This window comes from Procambarus clarkii, chromosome 36, assembly GCF_040958095.1.
Source record: "Procambarus clarkii isolate CNS0578487 chromosome 36, FALCON_Pclarkii_2.0, whole genome shotgun sequence".
In the NCBI taxonomy this organism is placed as follows: Eukaryota; Metazoa; Arthropoda; class Malacostraca; order Decapoda; family Cambaridae; genus Procambarus; species Procambarus clarkii.
Window position 1 is genome coordinate 6,408,058 of NC_091185.1, and position 23,265 is coordinate 6,431,322.

Here is a 23,265-nt window from a genome sequence, read left to right on the forward strand (position 1 = left end):
GTGTGAGGCCCCCCCCCCCACACTCCTTGCATGCATGCACAAAAATCATGCAAACTTGCATGCATGCACAAAAATCATGCAAACTTGCATGCATGTGCACTGCACCTTGTGCACTCCCCATCAGGGGATACAAACACATGTGATATCCCTACAGTGACAGATTATACTCAATAATTTTTGTAATCTAGTGAAAAATTGTGATTTTAAAAACTTCATTATTATGTATACAGGTATTCTAACACTTTATATGATGCATTTGAGCATGAAAGGGTTAGATTAGCAATATAGGGGTTGAAGTAGATGTGTAGTAATTCAAAAGCTATTTGATGTACAATGATTATTCTAAAACTTATAATATCTTGCCTTCTAGGTAAACCTTCTCAACTTGCTACCTGAATCTGATCGCACCAAGGAAAAGTTAGCGGACCTTCTTGAAGACCGCGATCTTTCCTTCTTGTTCCCACTTTTACGCATCCAGTCTGACTTGTGGCGAGCCCTTATTGCCGATCCTACACCACATCTGTTTTACAAGTACATCAAGGACACGCTGGATGTAGAGCACCACACTGCTCCAGGATTTATCAGTGCTTTAATGACTGTCTTGGTAAAATATATAACACAGGTAAGGGGAGGGAGAAAATGTGTATAAACCCAAAACTTATTAATTTTATAATTTTATACGGCAATTAGCTAACACTAAATAAAACTGGAAGGATAATTGATGGGTAATTTTATTGTATGTTGTGATGAGCAAGATTTAATTCTTGAAACGTCCCGAATTCCCCCCTTACACCCACCCCACCCCCCTCTCCCCAATACTGTCACAATAAAAAGTTGAGGGAGTACATTTTTAAAACAATTATAGGATGTAAGTGATGAGACATACTGCCCTGCCAATACTTGAGTATGTAGCACTGTAAAAAGTGATAGCAATACAGCAAGTTTAGCACCGAGCATTGAGGGTAGTGACCATGTGGACGATCTGGGTCATGACACAAAGGACAGAACTGTGTGTTGAGGGCAGTTGAGAAAATAAATTATTTTTGCCATCATTTAGGGTGCTGTATTTGGCCTTGAAAGCTGTGGGAAGAGGTTGCTTCCACAACTTCCTCTTTCAATGCATTCAAGTTGTTTACCCCCTTTAGAGTACAAGTATTTCCTTAAATTTCTTACGAATTTGAATTTCAACCAATGTCCCGTTTCCTTAAGAGGCCAAATTATCTATTCCTCTTAGTATCTTGTTTGTAGTGACCATGTCACTATTTCTAAAGGGGTGTAAGATTTAGTTGTCTTTACCTGTCCATAGAGCTCATGTCATCCTAATTCAGGCATTTGTTTTACTGCAAACCCTGGCACATTTTAAAGTTTGCATTTCACAAGGTACGAATTACATGTTTATACATGTTCTAGTATTGGTCTCGTTTTACGTGTAAATTATCTTGTAAGAGCTCTTATTTAGGTTTTAAAGTGGCATTCTAATCTTTGTCACTATATGGTGCAAGAAATAGAAAAACTCAAATACGGGTGGTGTGTAAATAATTGCATGATGGCCATAAATATAAATGTTCAACATGGTGCAAGCCATTCACTGCTACTCTTAGGTAACCTGAGTACCGTAATTTGGTGTTTTTCAATATTGTTTATTCGCTTTGTCTTGTGCCTGGCGAATGTGTATAAAAAAAATTATTCTTAATTTGTATTCATTTTAAACAGCACAAGACTAGCATGAAAGACAAAAAACTTTTAGTTTAAATTGTTAAACAGTTCAGTAATGTAGATGTGGAGGGGTAAGGTCTGTGCCTCCCACATCCCCCATCTTGAGTTTTTCTTCTGATGATTTCGGGGCCTAGTGTCCCCGTGGTCTGGTCCTCGGACAGGCCTCCTTTTTATTACACATCCCCAGGAAGCAGCCCGTAGCAGCTGTCTAACTCCCAGGTACCTATTTACGGCTAGGTAACGAGAGCATCAGGGTGAAAGAAACTGCCCATTTGTTTCCGCCTCCACTGGGATTGAACCCGGGACCTCAGGGCTACAAATCCGAAGCGCTCTCCACTCGGCTGTCAGGCCCAATCTTTTATTCTCCTACTTTGAGGTGGGAGCTCTTATTATATGCAGTAACCTACTCACCCACCCATTCCTCCCTCATGTATTGCACTAAAGGCAACCTTGACTACCTACACATGAACCCAACAGACCACCACCACAAATACCTCGCATTATGGTCCATGTCATTATCATAATGGATATTCCTTAATTGACTATGAAAAATATATAGTTCCCATTTATTTACCTTTGTTAATGACTATTATATTCCAGGAAACTACTTTATCTACCGGATCTGACCCAACAGTCATCCCAGAGAAACTAGTTACCGAACAAGAGCAGGAACTTCTAGCAAAGTTCAAGGGTGTGTTGCAGGCTTTCCTACACGACCATCTTCCTCTTCAGGTCACGGCTGTGTATGCTTTGCAGGTCTTCACGTACACACACAATTTTCCCAAAGGTTAATATCCCAAAATATGGTTATTTTCTTGTTGCCTAGTAATAGTCATATGCTACTGATTGAGAGCAGGGTCTAGTGATGAAATAAGCTTTCATTATGCATGAAGGATGTCAGGAAGGTCTCACAAGTGAATTTGCACAAATTAATGTTGCAGAGTTTTATCAAGTTTTGCCACTTCAAATACCCGAGACATACTGTATAGCATTTTAATTTAAAAGAGTTGAAACCGAAGTTCTACTGAACTTATTGGATCCCGTAGCCTCTCCGAGGCACAAACCAGGGTTTTACACAACTCTATTTGCACAACTATTTGTGCGTCGGAGAGGCTACGGGATCCAGTAAGTTCAGTAGAACTTCGGTTTCAACTCTTTTTAACCCTGTCGTAGCTCAGTCGATTAAGGCAGTGTCTGGGATGCTCCCGGGCGCAGGTTCGAATCCTCGTCACGGCCCATGTGGATTTGTTCATTTGATGCATCACGTTAGTGTGATCTGTGTGTGTAATGATTAGTTAAGTGTTTATGGTGCCAATATAATGTCCAGTTTGTGCCACTGGTGGAAGCAAAGAACTTGTATTCATTCGTTCATCATTACTACTCTCGTGCCTTACTTGTGGAGTGGAGACATCTGCAGTTATCATTGGTGTGAAAGACAAAATCTTTTTACATGTAGTGATAATTAACAAGATACCATGTTCGATACAAATTGGAGTAGGAATGGTGAAACAGTGAGTTTCGTGGGGACTGAGAGATCGTGGACTATGCTCAGCCCAGATGTGTTAGTGGAACATGGTTATGGAAAGGGCCAGAGTACAAGCCATGCATATTAGTTTTAAAAGCAGCATCTGGTCTTATGTGGAACGGTGTAACAATGAGGAAATATATTAGTTGTGAAGATGAGTAGACGTGATGAGAAAATGTGAAGCTGCTTAAATATGCCTAGCTGGTATTGACAAGTTATAAAGATGCCTGAGAATAGTTTAATGAGAAGGGTGGATGTCATTAACCATATAAATTTAAGGTTTAGGTTTGCAGATTTCACTATTAATGATAGGTCAAACCTCAATAAAACTAGTCTTGGGCTATTTCCTTAGTCACATTTTGTTATCTTCATAATTTTCTTTTGTATTTCTTGTACAGGCATGTTGCTGAGGTGGTTTGTGAATCTGTACGACTTAGAGATTATAGAAGAGGATGCCTTCTTGACTTGGAAGGAGGATTTAAGCCAGGACTACCCTGGCAAAGGAAAAGCACTCTTCCAGGTGAGCTATGTAATTGTGATTTGTATAGCGAGGCTTATTCTGAAACCTATATTGAGTTGGTGGGAAGCTAAATTTACTCGAACTATAATAACTTTTGGTTTATCAGTGTTCTGTCAACAGCACCTGCAAGGCTAGTGTTGCAATTTGTTTTTAAACTGAAGTGAATTAGCTAAATGTTAGCATGGAAATTTTACAGGTGAATCAATGGCTTACTTGGCTGCAAGAGACAGAAGAGGATGATGAAGAGGAAGAGGATGCCTGATTTTCTCATTAGTTTCATTATATGAACAAGGAATAATGATAAGTGAATGTTAAAGAGAATGTTGGGAGATGGAAACAAATTACTGGTACAGTATAAGATACAGCTACTATATAAGTAAAATGAAAGGAGAACTAAAGAATTCAACCCCTTGCTCTGAGGAGACTGTCTTGTTTCTAGGCTTCATGGGTATTAAATCCTATTATTCTCTCCTGTTGTTGCTGCTGTTGTGTGTGCCCGTAGAGGCAGAGGCAGTCAGAACTCCTGGGAACAAGGCTTTAACTAGTGCTGTTGGATGAGGTAACTACACAAGCTTAATGAAACTGGATTTGAAGTAAGAGCATTGGAAAATAGTGAGTTTTGGCCTTTAATGGCAAAGGATTTTGGAATCTTTTTGACTAACACCAAAGTGTTTTCAAAACAATGTCATATGCTGGTGAAAAAATGTGTAAAAAGACAAAAAAAGAGGAAAAATGTCCTAAAAAACTGAAATGATGCCTTAGTGTTGTATGAGTTGCTACATAATCTCTTGTAATCCATTTATTGCTTCTCAAGCTGTCATCACTAAATGTTTATAGTTACAAAATTAGCAAGCACTTTAATATTTAAACGTTTTTAAACCTTTGTGGCTGATATTTTTATGTAATGGTTAGCCTTTTTTTTTTTTTTTTTTTTTTTTTGTCATTTTCTTTTACCAAAATACATGTTATACATTGGATGAAATGAATCATGGTGAACTGGAGGTGATATCTCTTATTTATGAGAATTACAATGTTAGACTTTTCATTTTGTTCACGAATATTAAGTGTGTGTGTGTGTGTAACAAGTGTGCAAGATAAATTTTTTATCAAAGGTTTCCCCATTCTTGTTAGGAGTGTTCTTGGGTTAAACGTTACAAGGTTTGTCAACGTTTGGGTTAAATCACTACATTTTTCAATTTCCAGAGTTCTAAATATCATGGGGATATTGTCTTCAAAACTTTAGGCATTGAATGACTGAGTAAATCATTCCATAATTACTAGCCTGGAGTTTGGATGTCCATTTTCACTACTTGGCTGTCATTGCCTGCAGCTTTAGCACTGACCAATAAATATCTCACTGAAAGTGTTTGCATTCCTTAGATTTTATATAAATTGTAATTGTGTTACATATGAAATGTCAGACTGTTGCACTAAAGGCTGTTTCATACCTTTTACTCTGTACTTCATGTATGAACTATAAACATTATCAAGTTTTGTATCATTTAGTGCTTTTTCTTGCTATCCTCACTAAGAACTGTCACTATTGTGACTACGGTATCACTAATTGTCATTATTGTGAATAACTTTTCTGTCATTATGTTGTGCATTGCCCTGCACTGAGATTTGTCTTGCTATAGTTCAAGTGGGCTCGTGTCGTTGCCCCGGCCCCTTATCTCCAGGCATTGCTCATTGGTGAAGACAGTGCAGAGTACCTGTTCTAGTCCAAATCACGCACCATACGGGTCGCTCTTTGTGAGTTTTGGTGTTTGAGCTACGATGCGAGGGAGAAAATGGTCCTTTTTAGGGAGCTGAGCGGACAGCACGCTGGACTTGTGATCCTGTGGCGCCGGCGAGAAACAATGGGCAGAGTTTCTTTCGCCCTATGCCCCTGTTACCTGGCAGTAAAATAGGTACCTGGGTGTTAAATCAGCTGTCATGGGCTGCTTCTTGGGGGGGGGGGGTGGAGGCGTCGCGGACCAGGCCGCGGGGACACTAAAGCCCCGAAATCATCTCAAGATACACCCTCGTATTAAAAGGGAGCACCATTTGGGACAAAATACCTTTTCTTACAATGGCTAGGGCTCGGCCTCTTCTACCCTCGTAGGTGGAATCCCAGGGCTCATGGGGCATGCGACCAGGACTAACCACCTCTTCTAACCCCCGAGTAGCACTGATTGAAGGTCGGGCATGGTAATTCTGACAGTTGGGCCTAGACCCCAGGGTTGGTGTCATTAGGTTGCCATTCAGACACTCGTGCGTTTTCCTGGTATACTAATTTGTTACCACTGAGGTTTCCTGCATGCTTGTGCCTCCCCTTGTTGGGGTCTGATGACCAAGAGTGCAGAGAAGTGAAGTATTTTTTTTTCTCAATCCTGGTTTGGTGCCTTTTGATAATTGCTTGCTTTTTTCTCTACTGTCTTCAGCTTCCTCCTTGGCAGTGACTTCTCCCTATATGACCCCTAGCTGGTTGGTAAAGAACCCACTCTTCTGTTCCTTTCTTCAAAGGCTAGTTTGGTCCACCTGCATGAGCTAAATATTTGTCATATTCTGATTCCGATGTTTCACGCGTTTGCGAGTTCATTTAAAGTTTTTCTAGAAACGGGCTTATGAATTCCAGCATAGCCACTGTCATGCTCCCCTATCATGTCACCCCTAACTCTTCGCCTTTCTGGAGAATGCAATTTAAGCTTTGTTAATCTATATGCATATGATAGGTTTCTAATTTGGGGAATTAACTTTGTCATCCTACGCTGGACACGTTCAAGTGAATTTATATCCATTCTGTAGTACGGCAGCCAAAACTGAACTGCATAATCTAAGTGGGGCCTAACCAGAGCAAGATATAGCTGAACACCACCACCAGGTGTCTTGTTACTAACGCTTCGATTAATAAATCCCAGGGTCCTAGTTGCCTTATTACGAACATCTTTGCATTGATTGTTTGGTTTTAAATTCCTATTAATCATAACTGATCCCTTTCGCAATCTCAACACCATCTAGCTCGTATCTTGTAACTATCATCACTAACTAGCTTCAAAACTTTACATTTGTCACCGTTAAACTGCATCTACCAATCTTTTAACCATTTTAAAACACTATTTAGATCGCCTTGAAATAATAGTCCTTTTTTTCGTGTTTATTTCCCTCCCGATTTTTGTATCTGCAAATTTACAAATGTTGCTGCTTAAACCTGAATAAATCATTTATATGTATTATGAATAACAGGTCCCAGGACAGCGTCGAGGCACTCCACCTACAACATTTTCCCAGTCTTAACTCCATTTATACTAACACTTTCCTTTGGTATAGCCATGCCCTAATCCAACTTAATATAGCACCCCCAATACCATGAGCCTCTCTTTTTAACCAGTCTTTCATGTGACACTGTATCAAGAGCTTTGCTAAGGTACACATCACAAACCTTACCACTCGACTGCCTCAACTATGCTGGAATAAAATGATATCAAATTTATTAAACATGAATGGTCATTTGTAAAACCATGTGAATCATTTCTTGGGTTTTTCAAGATGAAGACGAATGGTATTTGCAATTATCGATTCGAGTAACTTTCCCACAATAGACGTTAATACATCATCTTTGCTATTCTAATATTAACACCGTAATTAGGGCTGTACCCCACTTCAGTTCTGAAAACCTTGAGTGTGTGTACAGTGTTGATGTAACTTATTGACTGTAGTTAAGGTACAAGGGACAATTCAATTTCTTTCTTTATTATGCATCCCGTGGACGAGTAGAACGGCCCACCGAGGCACAATTCGTTCAGGAACTGAACCCCATACCTCGTTTAGCTAAGCAAGTGACAATCTTTTGAAGCTAGTTACACAATTGACAATAGTACCAATTGACAGTCAATTGGTATGTTATCTATCTTAAGTTTCCGTGGTCCGCTTTTGCAATTACCAATTTGTCTGTTAAATACCTTAGTTTTAGCAGCGTTGATTACAAGACTAAGGCTCTCACAAGCTGTATGTATACAATTTTAAGATTGTTTGCATTTCGCGGTGGGTTTTAGTATGTACAAGGATGTCATCTGCATAGCTGATAGTGATGTTTGCCGGACTAGTTCTACGCACGCACGCGTGTACGTGTACACGTGTGGGGGGGGGGGGGAAGACGGGACACTACGAGCATAGCTCTCATCCTGATTGATTGATTGATTGGTGAAGATTAAGCCACCCAAAAGGTGGCACGGGCATGAATAGCTCGTAAGTGGTGGCCCTTTTGAGCCATCACTAGTATCAAGAGCTGATACTGGGGATCTGTGGAGGTGCGACTGCACCCTGCGTGACGGGAGATGTCTCCCGGGTGACGAAGTGGAGCGCATCTCATCCTGTAACTACACTTAGGTAATTACTTAGGTAATTTTACACACACACCTGGCATCCGAGCTCTTCACCCCCGGCCTCACTTAGCTCTGCCCTGCTCCAGGCTTCGTCTCAACTACTACGACACTAAACTACATTGCCAAAGAAAGCGATTGCTGTAACCAAGACTATACTAAATAAATATATAAAAAACACCAAATTCTTTGTGTCTAATAAACCAAATACGTACACGTAAACATATGTAGATTGAGCCACCCGCCAATGCGTCCTCCGCTACAGCAATATAATAAATTAGTATCAGGGACGTAATTTATAGAGGTAACAGTAACTGCCCGATCTTTCACATAGTACTATCGCTGGGATTTATACTCGATATTATTAATGTATTAAACCTGTCGGCGGACATTTCCTCTTCATTTCTCAATGTAAACATAAAAAGTAGTCAATTTCAAGTGTTAGAGGTGCATGCGCCCTGTATTGACTGATGACGTCACGCATTCCTGGAGGAGAGTGGCGGCGGCGGGCTGGACGGCAGCTCTCTGTTTACTGTATTCCAACAACGGGGACGGCAGCTCTGTTTACTGTATTCAAACAACGGGGACGGCAGCTCTGTTTACTGTATTCCAACAGCGGGGACGGCAGCTCTGTTTACTGTATTCCAACAGTGGGGACGGCAGCTCTGTTTACTGTATTCCAACAGCGGGCACGGCAGCTCTGTTTACTGTATTTCAACAACGGCGGCGGACTGGACGGCAGCTCGGTTTATTCCAAGAGCGGCGGCAGCAGCAGCACACAAGGGAAGGTCAGTGCTGATGAACCTGTCAAATTAGTTAGTAACTGAACAACAAGAGTTACGAGGAGAGACTAGAGGCGTTAAACATGCCAAAGCTAGAAGAATAAGAGGTGATATAATCATACACTTACTAAATATTAACAGGAATCGACCAAATTGACAGAGGAATTCCTGAAACTAGCAACTTCACGAACATGAGGACACAGATTCAAACTAAGGAAACAAAAGTGCCGAAAAAAATATTTGTTTTATTTTATCTACAGTTTTAAGTGTAGATATGATAGAGCCCAGTAGGCTTAGAAATATGTACACTAGTTGATTGACAGTTGAGAGGCGGGACCAAAGAGCCAGAGCTCAACCCCCGCAAGCACGACTAGGTGAGTATACACACACACACACGTGGGGCCTCGTAGCCTGGTGGATAGCGCGCAGGACTCGTAATTCTGTGGCGCGGGTTCGATTCCCGCACGAGGCAGAAACAAATGGGCAAAGTTTCTTTCACCCTAAGTGCCCCTGTTACCTAGCAGTAAATAGGTACCTGGGAGTTAGTCAGCTGTCACGGGCTGCTTCCTGGAGTGTGTGTGTGTGGTGTGGGAAAAAAAAAGTAGTTAGTAAACAGTTGATTGACAGTTGAGAGGCTGGCCGAAAGAGCAAAGCTCAACCCCGCAAAAAAAACACAACTAGTAAAACACAACTAGTAAACACACACACATACACACACAAGGGGCCTCGCTTCTGAGTGGACAGCGCTCTGGGGTCGTAGTCCTAAGGGCCCGGATTTACAATAATATATGACGGGTAAGCCTGTAACACTTTCTCATTTTGTGAACGATAAACTAGAAACGTTAGCATGCTTAATACCTTACAATGGTACACACATTTCCGTTCTGGGTATATTCAACCTAGGTGGAACAATAAACTTAAATGAACTGGAATTCTATCGTGATCAATTACGACACCCAATCATTGTTACAGGCGATCTCAATGCTAACCACCACACATGGAGTAGAGGTACCGTCACACAGTAGATTAATATTTTTTAAATTTTGCCCCGAGGGGCGAGTTTATTGGGCAGCGCCACTCATCTTGTGAGTGGACACACCGCCATAGTGACAGTATTGGGCAGCGCCACTCATCTTTTGAGTGGACACACTGCCATAGTGACAGTATTGGGCAGCGCCACTCATCCTGTGAGTGGACACACCGCCATAGTGACAGTATTGGGCAGCGTCACTCATCCTGTGAGTGGACACACTGCCATAATGACAGTATTGGGCAGCGCCACTCATCCTGTGAGTGGACACACCGCCATAGTGACTGTATTGGGCAGCGTCACTCATCCTGTGAGTGGACACACCGCCATAGTGACAGTATTGGGCAGCGCCACTCATCCTGTGAGTGGACACACCGCCATAGTGACAGTTGTCGGAAAGTCCGACACCATTTAATATATCATACAGATAATAGCTGTATTGTATAAACAAGTTACCCATAGAAAACGTAACTTGTAGTGGAATTACCGTCTAAAGAAAACGGGATATCATCACCACACACTATTATAATTCACCACCTATTATGGTGGGAATTATTCTTAAATACATTAGTCTTTGGACTTTACCATCATAAAAACATCTTATATAAATTAACTTAATTATCAATATTAAAGTAGAGTAAATGTGACCCTTCTATCACTTTCTGACATTTGGACAATGTAGGCCAGGCGTCAGTGAGGAAGGAGGGCGGCCACTTTTGTTGATACTAGACCAGAGGCTCACACGGGAGCAAATTCGGCTCCTGTTAATTTTACTTGGACGTAGTGTTATGGAAACCAAAGGTGTACCATTATCACACGCTGTCAACAAATTCAAGTTAAGTGTTCTTTCCGAAACCCATGTATCCTTCATTTATGGCCATTAATGTCATTATATAGGGTGACCCGGTTAGAGCACGACATAGCCTCAAACTAAAGGTAATTAAGCCAGGTCTTTATTGTTCCATGTATAGTGTTTTCTCTGATATAGCTTGTCATATATAGGATTCTGGCTTCACAGCTAGCGCACTTTTGACAGGTCAAGACAAGGAAGCAAGATTTTGTGCACCAGTTACTGGGTGATGGAAGCTACCTCAAAGAGGATAATTTGGTGTCTACACCCTAGTTATACCTGGTGGACTAACCTGCTGTACTATAAGATAAGGAACCTTTTCAATGTATGTAGTCTAATTCTGTAGTTTGATTGGCTGCATATATATAAACTAATAAACCCCCCCTAATGTGTAGAGGATCGATTTGTGAGATTAAGAGATTATTGCAGAAATACAGTCCACTTATCATTATACAAATTGCTATCGAAGTATATAAATTAACGTAAATATAAATTCATATAAATTAAATAAATATAAATCTCACAGGTCGGTTCCCACAACAGTATTGGGCAGCGTCACTCATCCTGTGAGTGGACACACCGCCATAGTGACAGTATTGGGCAGCGCCACTCATCCTGTGAGTGGACACACCGCCATAGCAGCATGTACAACACTCCCCAATAGGAAGAAAACCCGCTGGGTTGTTCATCCTGTCACTTGTACCCAGACACAGCTGGGACTTGCTTAACTGTCTCAAGTGAACAGCTCCTCAAACAAGAAGATTAACATCTGTCAACACAGTAGAGGTACCCAGAATACTGCAGGCACCAATTTATATAACTACTTAGACACTGCACCATATATTCTTCTTTCGCCGCCCTACCTTATTTATTTTATTTTGATTTATTTATTTATATACAAGAAGGTCCATTGGGATTACGAGAGAAAAGAGTAGTGATGTTTTACATTCTTGTAAAGCCACTAGCACGCATAGCGTTTCAGGCAGGTCCTTAATCTAACAGATAATTTTAAGAATGTAATTTCTAGCAAAATTAAAAAAGTGTTTACATGTACATTGTAAGATAGTATAAAAATACATTATATATGAAATTTGACAGGTTTAGTAGGTACATTAGAGTAAATTTAAGGGTTATCCACAGGTACGTTGTAGCATAATTTGAGGATTATTTCAAGGTATAATACAGAAAACTATGTGTTCAGTATAACAACCACGATATAAGATAACAGCAATGATTACAATGGTAAAGTTGGGGGATATAACAATTTACAATCCCCATATTTTGGGGGATTGGGTAGCACTAGATACTGTGCGAGTTTCAAGCACTAGGTAGAAACTATAGTTGCGAGGTAAGTAATTATAAAAAGAAGGCACTAAGCCGGGAAGGCTTATGTAGCACCATCAAATGTGCGGAATAATCAGAGGGCGCTAAATATCACGAAGGATGCCAATATGAGAACAGAAACGCATAAGGCGAACGATATCAAAAGTATCCGATTCACCAAGAATTCTATCGAGGAACAAGTGACCGCGAAGAACGATCAGAAAGCAAGAAACACGCTCGTCCTGGAAGTCAAGACATTCAACAAGAATATGCACGACTGTAAGAGGGACAATTAATGCAGTTTGGACAATAAGAAGCAGGGCGGTACTACATTGTGTTCATGCGTTAAGCATGTATGGCCGATACGCAACCTTGCCAGAGCCGTTTCCCACCGCCGGTTACGATGGTAGGAGGAGGCCACAGGGACACACTACTCTTAAGAGTGCGTAGTTTGTTACTAGTAACAGAAGACCAATATCATCTACTTGAAACTAGCTGACTAAGACTAGCCAGGAATATTTTCATTAACTTTGCAAGACGATCCAGAGGCCATCTGGGCTGACCTCTTGGAGAAGGCTTCCCTGGGTGTGAACTCTTGGGGGCGGGGGGGGTGTCTTGGGTGTTACAGCATCAGGGTGAAAGAAACTGCCCATATGTTTCCGCCTCCGCCGTGAATCGAACCTGGGCCATTAGGACTACGACCCCCAAGCGCTGTCCACTCAGCCGCGAGGCCCCCGTGTATGTTTCAAAATAGATGTTACTATATGAACATTTCTGTTACATAATTGCAATATGACCCAATTCTGTTCTTCAATCCCAGGCAAAACCGAAGCGTCTATGTACTTAGAACTTGTGGTATTATACGGTTGATAAGCAACTAAATCCCTCGGGGCTGGTCACGCGCTGGGTGAAGGGGCGTGTAGGAGCGAGAAGTGCGGCCAAGCATGGTGGTGTCAACCATGGGAGAGGCCAGGGTGCCAGCCGCTCTCCCACGTATCCTCAAAGACTACACCAAGGCTGCCATCCGCACACAGCCCAAAAATCTTCTAATTTGGTCTTCTGCTTACTTCAGGTAAGAGTTGCATTGGTCTTGTTACTTATTTTACTGGCTACATAACTACTGACTCCATGATGTAATAGTCTTCGCTTGTTATCCCTAGTTATCACCTTTTTTGTATTTGTTTATTTTCCTTGAATGTTCTTATTTTGTTAGCTTCTCTTTTACTATTAAAGTGTTCTACCCCTCACACCTTTAATTCATTATTTTTTTTTCTAGACGGGAAACTGTTTTTCTTTTTGCGGGAAACGCTTTTTATAATTATAGCTTCATTAGTATGTGTAACTCATGTCCCTAGAATTGTACATGTCTCTTATGTTCTTTGTACATACCTTCTTTTGAATAAACATTATTATTATTATTATTATTATTATTATTATTATTATTATTATTATTATTATTATTATTATTATTATTATTTTAGGTGTGAGACCTTCAGGGCACGAGAAGGATTTATGGTATGCTCCTTGAGTATATAGTAATATAACAGATGTATCTGTATACTAGACAGACTCGCCTGTTATACTACTTCCCCAGGGCATCATACAACACATAAATTAGATTTGTCGGGGGACAGACAGCGTGTGCATGTACATACGTTTGGCTTGTATTGAGGTCCCCCTTAAGGTGGAACGACTTGCTGACCCTCTCCAAGATACAACTATACAACAGTTCATTAACTCTCGGGTACCTACTTACTGCTAGGTGAACAGGGCCATTCGGTGAAAGGAGATGTCTCCGTGGTGTAGTGGTAAGACACTCGCCTGGCGTCTGGCGAACAGTCTCTGTGGTGTAGTGGTAAGACACTCGCCTGGCGTTCCGCGAGCGCTATGTCATGGGTTCGTATCCTGGCCGGGGAGGATTTACTGGGCGCAATTCCTTAACTGTAGCCTCTGTTTAACGCAACAGTAAAATGTGTACTTGGATGAAAAAACGATTCTTCGCGGCAGGGGATCGTATTCCAGGGACCATAGGATTAAGGACTTGCCCGAAACGCTACGCGTACTAGTGGCTGTACAAGAATGTAACAACTCTTGTATATATCTCAAAAAAAAAAAAAAAAAAAAAAAAAAAAAAAAAAAAAAAAAGTGTCCAACCATTTCTCTTTCATCCAGGACTCAAACCCGGGATTCCTGATTGTGAATCGAGGACAAACCAAACTGTATTGGGTTCGACAGAAATGGTGAGATCAATGATTCTAGTCCGAATCTTCTCAATTTTTCTTACCTTTCCGCAGAGAGCCCATCCGGCTCTCCGGAGCTGTACCGGGCTAATGTGTGTATATTAGACCATGACAATAGTCAGTCGATGGAGTTCTAGGGCTATCGTGGACCACGAGCCAGAACCTGGCCTCCCCCCCTCCCCCCCCCTCCCCGGCATGTGGGAAGGGGGGGCTCCCAGATCCCCTGCACCGGCAACCCAACCCCAGTTCTAAGACTGTTGTGTTAGGTGGCGGTCGATCGACTCTGGCTCCAAATCCTAGAGCAGGGACCTCTTTGCGTCGGCGTTGTCGAGGCATCTCCTGGTTTATGTGGCGCCCTTCCACGACAGTGAGGCCATCGGGGTTGATGCCTTTCGACTGGACTGGTGAAGGTGGGATTACCTGTACCTCTTCTCTCCGGTTCGGTTGTTGCTCCAGGTCTTGACTCGCTTGGAGACTTACTGGGGGAAAGTAGTCCTGTTGGTCCCTAGGTGGCCGGCCCAGCCGTGGTTTCAGGCGCTGCTTGCTCGGTGTCTGAACCCGAGGGTCTTCTCGTGACTCCGCCTCTTTCAGCAGATCGATCCAGTCCGGTACGCGGCTGGTTAGATCTTCTCCGGTCTTCTCGTCTGGTCTTTTTGACGCGGGTCTATCACCACTTGTATGGTGATCAGGTGGCTTCGTTGATGGTATCCCACCTGCGAGTCTTGTTTCGGCGGCAGTATGAAGTTTCCCGGCGGTCCTTTCGGCACCTCTTGACTCTTCGTAGGGCTCTTTCTCTCTTGGTTGTTTCAGGACCGTCATCTAATGCTGAATAGCAGTCCCCATGGTGTAGTTGTAAGGCGCTCACCTGGCGTTTCGCGAGTGGTTTGTCCTGGGTTCGTATCCTGGCTGGGGAGGATTTACTGGGCGCAAATGCTTAAATGTAGCCTCTGTTTAACCCAACAGTAAAATGGGTACCTGGCTGTTAAACGATTTTCCAATGTCGTATTCCGGGGAACATAAGATTAAGGACTTTGCCGACACGCCATACGGGCAAACGGCCAAATTCAGCCGTAATTTGTAAGAGGACAGCGATCGCATAATAAATGAACTAAACTAAGATACTAATGTAGCTTAAGGATGTTATATTATGATAGTGTGAAGGTTTCTAGTTTTTAGTACCAGTTTATAATTATTGCAATATACAGTAATTGTATACAGTATTTTATTAATCCAGAAACCTAATATAATGTTCATACTAATGTGTTGACAACGTGTTCCCGGTGTGTGCGCGCGTGCCAGGAACATGACCAACGGCACCCCGCCGCCCGTGAAGGACCGGCTCGAGTTCCCCATCCCAGAGTCCAGCAGCGGCGTGTCCCCAGGCGTGCTGCGCGTCCTTCACAGTCAGGTATCATCCTGTGTTTAATACTCTTGTAATACATACGATAGTAAATGTACATATTTATAAAACAAGGTACAATAAAATAACAAAATTAAGATGTTGAATGCATACTCTGAATGCATGATAGGGTTGATGAGTTGCTCGAACAATCTGCCTTCAAGAAAGGAGTTTAGCATAACTTTGGATTATCTTTAAGCAACTTGAGAACAATAATACACCAAGAACATCAAGAAAATCTTGTATATCTGAGACAAAGTAAAATCTACACTTGGAGTTCCATCTAGCATCATACTATCTTGCAAGAAGAGCCACACATCTAAGGGTCATCCAATAAAATCAGCAGACTCCTAAGTGGTACTGCTGCTCGCCTTGGACTCCCCAATATTCTATGAGAATTTTCATTACTTGCTGATGTAGACCTGACCAAATGTAAACTGTGACAACACAATTATTCGCACACCCTCTGTCACTATATGACGGAGTGCGGAAAGATATGGCCACTGCTTATTTGAAATAAGCGGGGGAATTCTGGGAAGGAGTAAAACATTTACGCAGCGCTCCGTGAGAGCTGCGCGCGCAGTTAAGCTCAACCCCTGCAAGCACAATTAGGTGAGTAATATCAAGGAAAAGTCTGGTGAAGCTTTCTTATAACAGCATATAAGAGGTTTTTAAAGGCTGTCATTCTCTCTCAGTCCAGTTGGTCCGGGAGACATCTCCCGTCATGCAGGGTGCAGTCGCACCTCCACAGATCTCCAGTATCAGCTCTTGATACTGGTAATGGCTTAAAAGGGCCACCACTTACGGGCTATTCATGCCCGTGCCACCTTTTGGGTGGCTTAATCTTCATCAATCGCTGTCATTCTGAATATTCAGACGATGAGTCACAATAATCATCACACTTGACTTGATAATGGTCCAGGAAGGACCGAAACGTCGTCGTCTTCTAGTATCTCTTTTAGTCTTCATTCTAAATAGTTTTAAATGTTCTTTTTTATATATATTGTTGTTAAATATTGTTGGAACAATGTTTTAAAGGCTGAATATTGTTTGTTTGAGCAGTTGAGTGGGGCAGGAAGCGTGAGGTGGGAGGAGGTGCTGGAGGTGTGCGAAGCCATGGGCGTGGCGGAGGAGACGGCTCAAGATGCCTGGCACAGGTCAGGAGGCGGTGATGGTGGTGTCGTGGAGTGGGACCACATCCTCTCCCACATTGCTGCTCTCTCCACTCATGTGCGTAACTACCTCTTTATTACTGCCTCCAATATATAAACATGTGCGTAACTACCTCTTTATTACTGCCTCCAATATACAAACATGTGCGTAACTACCTTTTTATTACTGCCTCATATATACAAACATGTGCGTAACTACCTCATTATTACTGCCTCAAATATATAAACATGTGCGTAACTACCTCTTTATTACTGCCTCCAATATACAAACATAGCTACCTGACCAAATGCTACCATAGCATAGCTAACATTTTAGTATTAAAAATTAAACAGTAGGTTAGTAACAGTAATAAGTAATAAACAGTAATAAGTCAATATTGACTTATTAGTTGCGTGCATAGGTGACATACTAAACATAATAGTTTCCCTTGAAAAGCTTCATAGAAAACACCGACCTTACCTAACCTACTTAGTATGTTAAAATAAGCATCTTATAGCTTCGTAATTACAATTGTTACTCAACCTATTATAGGTATAGGTTAGGTAATAATTGTAATTACGAAGCAATAAGATGCTTATCTTTCTATACTAAGTAGGTTAGGTAAGGTTGGTGTTTTCTATGAAGCTTTTCAAGGGAAACTATTATGTTATGTCACCTATGCACATATTTAATAAGTCAATATTGACTTATTAAATTTGCGAGAACGGGTTGAGGTATAGGTTAGGTAATAATTGTAATTACGAAGCAATAAGATGCTTATTTTAACATACTAAGTAGGTTAGGTAAGGTCGGTGTTTTCTATGAAGCTTTTCAATGGAAACTATTATGTTTAGTATGTCACCTATGCACGCAACAAATAAGTCAATATTGACTTATTAAATTTGCGAGAACGGGCTCGGCACACCAGGGCCCAGCCACCCGAGGCGCGGTGGTGTCCTCTTTGGGGCTCCTGGTATGTAATCTAGCTAAAGCCGTTTCCCAGCGTCTGTTACTGTGGTAGCAAGAAGGCCAAGGGGATATTGTTATTTTTTAAGAGTGTTATCTGCCACCTCAGACCAACGACCCTGAGAGCGTTCTAGGATTGAGGTATGAATGAGTGGGTAGAAGTCCGAATAAGAAATACCGTTTTGGAATAGGCCAAGTGCAAACAGCCTCCTTAGCGGCAGTGTCTGTACGTTCATTTAAGGTAATACCAATTAATATGGCTGGGAACCCAGCAAAACTCAACTGAATAAGACTAGATTACTAGATTAAGACTGAATAAGACTAGACTAGAGAACTACTAGAGATAAGAAATAGGCAATGTTGAATTTCGACTACCGCAAGATGCATAGTATCAAACGACTCCAGGGCCTTGAGGGCAGCCAACCACAAAGACAAAGAAACATTGACATTGGGAAAACAGTTGAAGTGCATACAAGATGCATGCTGGGGTCCGCCTTGAAGATGCTAGTCTGTGGGGGTAGGCGGCACACACAGGTTTGGAAAGGCAAAGGAGTATCCTACACCGTCGGTAGACAGACCCATCTGTGAAGAGGGCAATGGAGAATGAGTGCAAAGAAAAGGCGTTTCATAATCGTAAGAGGGGTAGAAGCCTTTACCATGTGGGTCAAGGTCTTGCAAAACTTTGGAAGTTGGACCCTCCATGTGGGCAAAGATGAAACGGCATGAGGAGAGAGATTGCTAACATGAACTGAAAGGGAATCTTGCAAGCGTGACATCGATACAGAAAAAGGAAAGTGGGAGAAGAGAAGAGGGCCCACATGCGGGGTAATGGTAAGTGCACAACATAAACCAGTGAGGATATTGTGGGGACTGCAAGGTAGCGAAGACGGTAGCAATCATGACGATACTGTAGACACAGGACCAGTTCCAGCATACAATCTCTGGGTAGGGGATGACCAAAAGGCACCAGAGCTGAGACGTAACCCAGTATGGTGCAGAGCATCAAGATGAAGAAGAGTCCAGGACATTTTTTATATATATTTTTTTGGGGGGGTGATGATGGGCTTGAGGTGGTTTGCAGCAATTGAATTTCATGCACAGATACCATCAATTAGATAAAGATAGATTAGTATAATGTGAGAAGGGCAGCGTGGGAGATAAAATATTTTAATATGATGTTTGCACCATTACAGTCACTGCTGGAAGCTCTGCAGCTGGTGATGTTAACTGTGAGTGAGGATCCAGTAGGCCACAGAGTTCTGTGCAGCACCGTCCTGGATCATTACCACCGTCTCCACACACACACCAACATCACACCCACAGACCAGTATACTGAGGCTGTCAACTACCTCAACGACATTGCTAACTACCAAGAAGGATATCTCACTCCAAGTGACCTTACACGATCATCCTGTCCACCTCTTCAGTAACTCGATATTGCTTACCATACTGTGAAAGCAGCATACCAGTCAATATAGGGTGAGGTGAGGAACGTATCTTATATCATTAAGGTGATATATTGTTAAAAACTTAGAATGATTTACGTACTGTACCAGAGCCAGACTTGACTATGCTGCACAACTTAACTGGACAACCTTATCTTTCACGCTTCTTGCACCAGTATAGTTAACAAGGGGATAACATTAATATTCACACAATCATTGACTATCTCTTCACCTTACGTTATAGATTGAGAACACTTAGAAACCCAATTAAGGCATACTGTTAATAGATGTATAGTAGTGTTTCTAGTTTATAAGGGAGTTTCAAGAAGAAACTGCTGGCCACTAAATGAAGTGAACAAAAAAAATACATTACATATTAGGCAATTTATCTACAATTGTTTTAAGTTAAATTTTTCAAATTGATATACAGTACTAGAACTTCTCAAGCAGTATACCAGCATTCCATTATATATTTTGTCTTAATCTTGAAACATTGTTTTAACTAAAAAATACAATTTGTGTGTTTATAATGAATATATAATAGTATTTTCCAATATACATTTTTTTTATTTTAGAAAATAACTTTTACCTACAAACAAAATTGTATAACTATATTAGACCAGATTTGTTCCAAAATCATTAGCTATTATCATAAATGCTAGATATCCAAGGTTAATGAATAAAATGGTTTGGTTATAGATATTTAATCTTAGTATATTGCACCATCACAACTTTGTTTTGGGTTAACTTGTTACTCAAGTATCAAAGCACATTATTAATACCTTTACAGAATCGTCTTTAGCAAAAAATATTGTATACAAGAATTACCTTAAAATATTGGTTATTCAAGTGATCTCCAATGCTAAAACTTTATATCACATCAAATTTACAGATCTGATATAAGCAGCAGAATATAATTTTCAATACTTAATGTAATATCTGATATGTGCAGATCATTTAAACCCAATATTTTCTGGTGAAAAATGCCATATTGATATATGCACTGTACCTCCAAAGGTGATAATAAAATATATTTATAAATTTCCAGTTTTATTACATAAAAGGACAAAGATCCTGACGTAACTTACCGCAGCCAAATGTCAGTGCTTGTGTTGGGATGTATATGGGCACAGTATTGACTTTGAGTAAGTTTTTCATAATGACTGATAAGTCAGTACCTTCCAACATCAAGAATGAAAGGGCTACTTTGATATGATATTCTTTTTTTCTCTCTCTCTCTCATTTTGTGATGCATAGCTGACCTACAAATTAGCCAAATGACTTGTAAATATTGCTCCTCATCCCCCCCCCCCCCTCAAACAAAAATTTACTCATTCACTCCAATCACACTTGTCTAATGGCAAATACAAGAGAATTTTCCCATTATTCTTTTAATATTATATATTTATAATTCACACGCTACCTCAACACATTGTACTATTCTGATTAAGGTTCTATTTTTAACACTAATATTTATGATACATATGCCACACATCACTCTTCCTTTCCCTTTAACAAAAATATAAAAACAGTATTGAATGTAACGAAACTTCTCTTTCTGGTTGAGCCCCATTTCACTGAGACTGCTTCATCTAATGGGTCAACTCAAGTCACAGGAGTTTTGTTTGGCCTACCAGGAACCAGAGCCACATCCTGGCACCTCTCAAGAGGAACAAGAAATGTGACAATTCTCCATCCCACCGGGAAAAAGTATCCATAACATCAGTGCTTAACAATACGAAGTCTAAAAACCGTAAGTTATCATAAGTCGATCCTGACCTCAGGCCGGACTCGGGGAGCAGAAACTCCCAGAACCATTCCCCAGTAAATCACCAAACTCTGAAAACAATTCAAAGATTATCTGGTTTCACACCACGTGATAAGCCACGTGCTTTACGAACGTCTGTTAACCAATTAGGGGTTGTTCGGATAACTGGATATCGGTTGAACCCCCTCCCCCAACTGGGGGTTGTTCGGATAACTGGATATCGGTTGAACCCCCTTCCCCCAACTGGGGGTTGTTCGGATAACTGGATATCGGTTGAACCCCCCTCCCCCAACTGGGGGTTGTTCGGATAATATTATAATATATATATATATATATATATAATGTCGTACCTAGTAGCCACAATGCACTTCTTGGCTTACTATGCAAGGCCCTATTTGCCTAATAGGCCGAGTGATTTTCTTTATTTTCAATAAATTGTTTCCAATTAGTTTCTTTAAATTATTATTATTATATTAGGAACATAAATTATTGACTTAGTTGTGTTGGTTTAGGTTAGGTTTAGATATGATAGGTTAGGTCGGGTTGGTTAGGTTCGGTCATATATCTACGTTAGTTTTAACTCAAATTTCAACAAATTAACTTATAAATAATGAAATGGACATATTTATCATTTCATAAGAAACATATATAAATTCAGGAAAACTTGGCTTATTAGGCAAATCGGACCTTGCATAGTAGGCAGAGTACGACGTTCTGGCTACAACATATATATATATATAATATAATAATTTTGCATATAATATACAAAATATGCAATGATGGAACTAGTTTGCCCAGTGACCGTACACACCACCACTCGAGCAGTGTTAATACACTAATAGATGGCTCAGCAGCTTTCAACTCCACCATGGCATTAGGTACATTAAACCACATGGTAAAAAGCAGTCTGCCGTGGTTACCACACCACCATTAATCTCCACTTCAGTCAACCCAACACTATCATCATCCACCACCACCTTTTCTATCTAAATAACTTGAAGATTATAGTTGAAGCATTGTTAACAAGTATATCAGAACATCTATTGATGAGTACAAACACAACATTGTTGAATTCCTGCAACAAAATTTAAATATTCTTCCCCCTAGCTTTTCAGGATGACCAACCACTTACCTGAACACAACAGGTTATCCATTCAGTCTTAGTCCCAAGGGGTTCGGTTCGCCTCTCAGGGGTGAACTTCCAAACACACAAGAGAAGTGCATGGGTAGCATTAGCACTTAGGGATGAAAACCTGTGCATTTAAAAGAGCCAGGCTCTTAAATGCAACAGAAGCCAAGCCCACAAACCAAAGCCAGAGAGAGAAAACACCCATGTGAACCAACACCAAAATAAAGGAACGAAACAAGCTAATGGCCCATGCAGGACCGTAACATCAGTGACAGAACTGATCAGGGGAACTGGCTGAGGCTTGCCACTAGGAAACAAGGGCCACCTAGTAGCAGCTATCTGTACTTTTGAATGATTATCATGTTACATTTGAATCATTTGTAGAGTTCTTGGCAGTTTTAAGGCTTCATTTTCTATGGACCTGTAACACTTCACCGACTTACTGAATGCTTTCTCCGGTGGGAGGTAAACTGTCATTCACTCCTTGTGCCTTTGTGAGGAGGCCAGATTCTGGCTCTGGTCCCAAATAGAAGAAACAGAACTCCTGCGACTAATGAGACCCAATAGAGCAATTTCAGCAATATAGCTTCAGGGAGCCACTGTGGGGCTCCCCCAGAAAAACATCTCATGTACATTAATTTCCACAGAATACAAGTATAATGTAGGTAATTTCTCCAGCAAGTAAACCAAGCTATACAATCTTTTACTGTTATATGAAAGAGACATTGAAGTACAGAACAGTAGTTCTATTTGATCGATATGTATCAATTTCTAAATATCCTTTAGTCAAAAACACACATTTTGTTTCAATTATCTCAAAATTACTTTGCAATTTCTTACAACTCTCATGCAAATTCTCATACAAATGAAGAATATAATATTTCATACAGTATTTTCACATTTTCACTAATCCTCCCTCTATTTTAGGCCTTCAACTTCATTAGCAATTTCTTTACGAAGTAAATTTCAAAGCAAAGCGCTAACCAAGTATGGCTATATAGCACCGTATATGGTACATGACATACGAGAGCACCAAGATATTATTAATGTAGTCAGCTG

General features: G+C 40.9%; 2 protein-coding genes across 13 annotated transcripts in view; both read left to right on the forward strand.

The window, feature by feature from the left end:
• The window catches only part of NAT1 (N-acetyltransferase 1), a 33,205-nt gene extending 27,943 nt beyond the window's left edge, over positions 1 to 5,262 (forward strand). For all 12 annotated transcript variants that reach the window (XM_045739114.2, XM_069336523.1, XM_069336524.1 and 9 more), the window contains 4 exons: positions 371 to 622; positions 2,317 to 2,503; positions 3,640 to 3,761; positions 3,958 to 5,262. In XM_045739114.2, coding sequence (XP_045595070.1) covers positions 371 to 622; positions 2,317 to 2,503; positions 3,640 to 3,761; positions 3,958 to 4,023 — 627 coding nt within the window. In that variant the 3' untranslated portion in view covers positions 4,024 to 5,262. The remainder of the gene's footprint in view (positions 1 to 370; positions 623 to 2,316; positions 2,504 to 3,639; positions 3,762 to 3,957) is intronic.
• A 3,326-nt stretch (positions 5,263 to 8,588) lies between these two features.
• Positions 8,589 to 20,350, forward strand: LOC123756107 (ropporin-1-like protein). The gene is made up of 5 exons (XM_069336527.1): positions 8,589 to 8,910; positions 12,928 to 13,179; positions 15,647 to 15,755; positions 16,809 to 16,976; positions 19,058 to 20,350. Exons 2-5 carry the CDS (start codon positions 13,052 to 13,054, stop codon positions 19,292 to 19,294), a joined length of 642 nt encoding a protein of 213 aa, XP_069192628.1. The 5' UTR covers positions 8,589 to 8,910; positions 12,928 to 13,051; the 3' UTR covers positions 19,295 to 20,350.
• The last annotated feature ends 2,915 nt before the right edge of the window (positions 20,351 to 23,265 follow it).

What these genes read in the sequence shown, in the direction of transcription:
- LOC123756107 (XM_069336527.1), top strand. Translation starts at nt 13,052, where the DNA reads ATGGTGGTGTCAACCATGGGAGAGGCCAGGGTGCCAGCCGCTCTCCCA. An exon ending in TGGTCTTCTGCTTACTTCAG is followed by an intron (nt 13,180 to 15,646) that starts GTAAGAGTTGCA and finishes CGCGCGTGCCAG; the next exon opens with GAACATGACCAACGGCACCC. An exon ending in TTGCTGCTCTCTCCACTCAT is followed by an intron (nt 16,977 to 19,057) that starts GTGCGTAACTAC and finishes GCACCATTACAG; the next exon opens with TCACTGCTGGAAGCTCTGCA.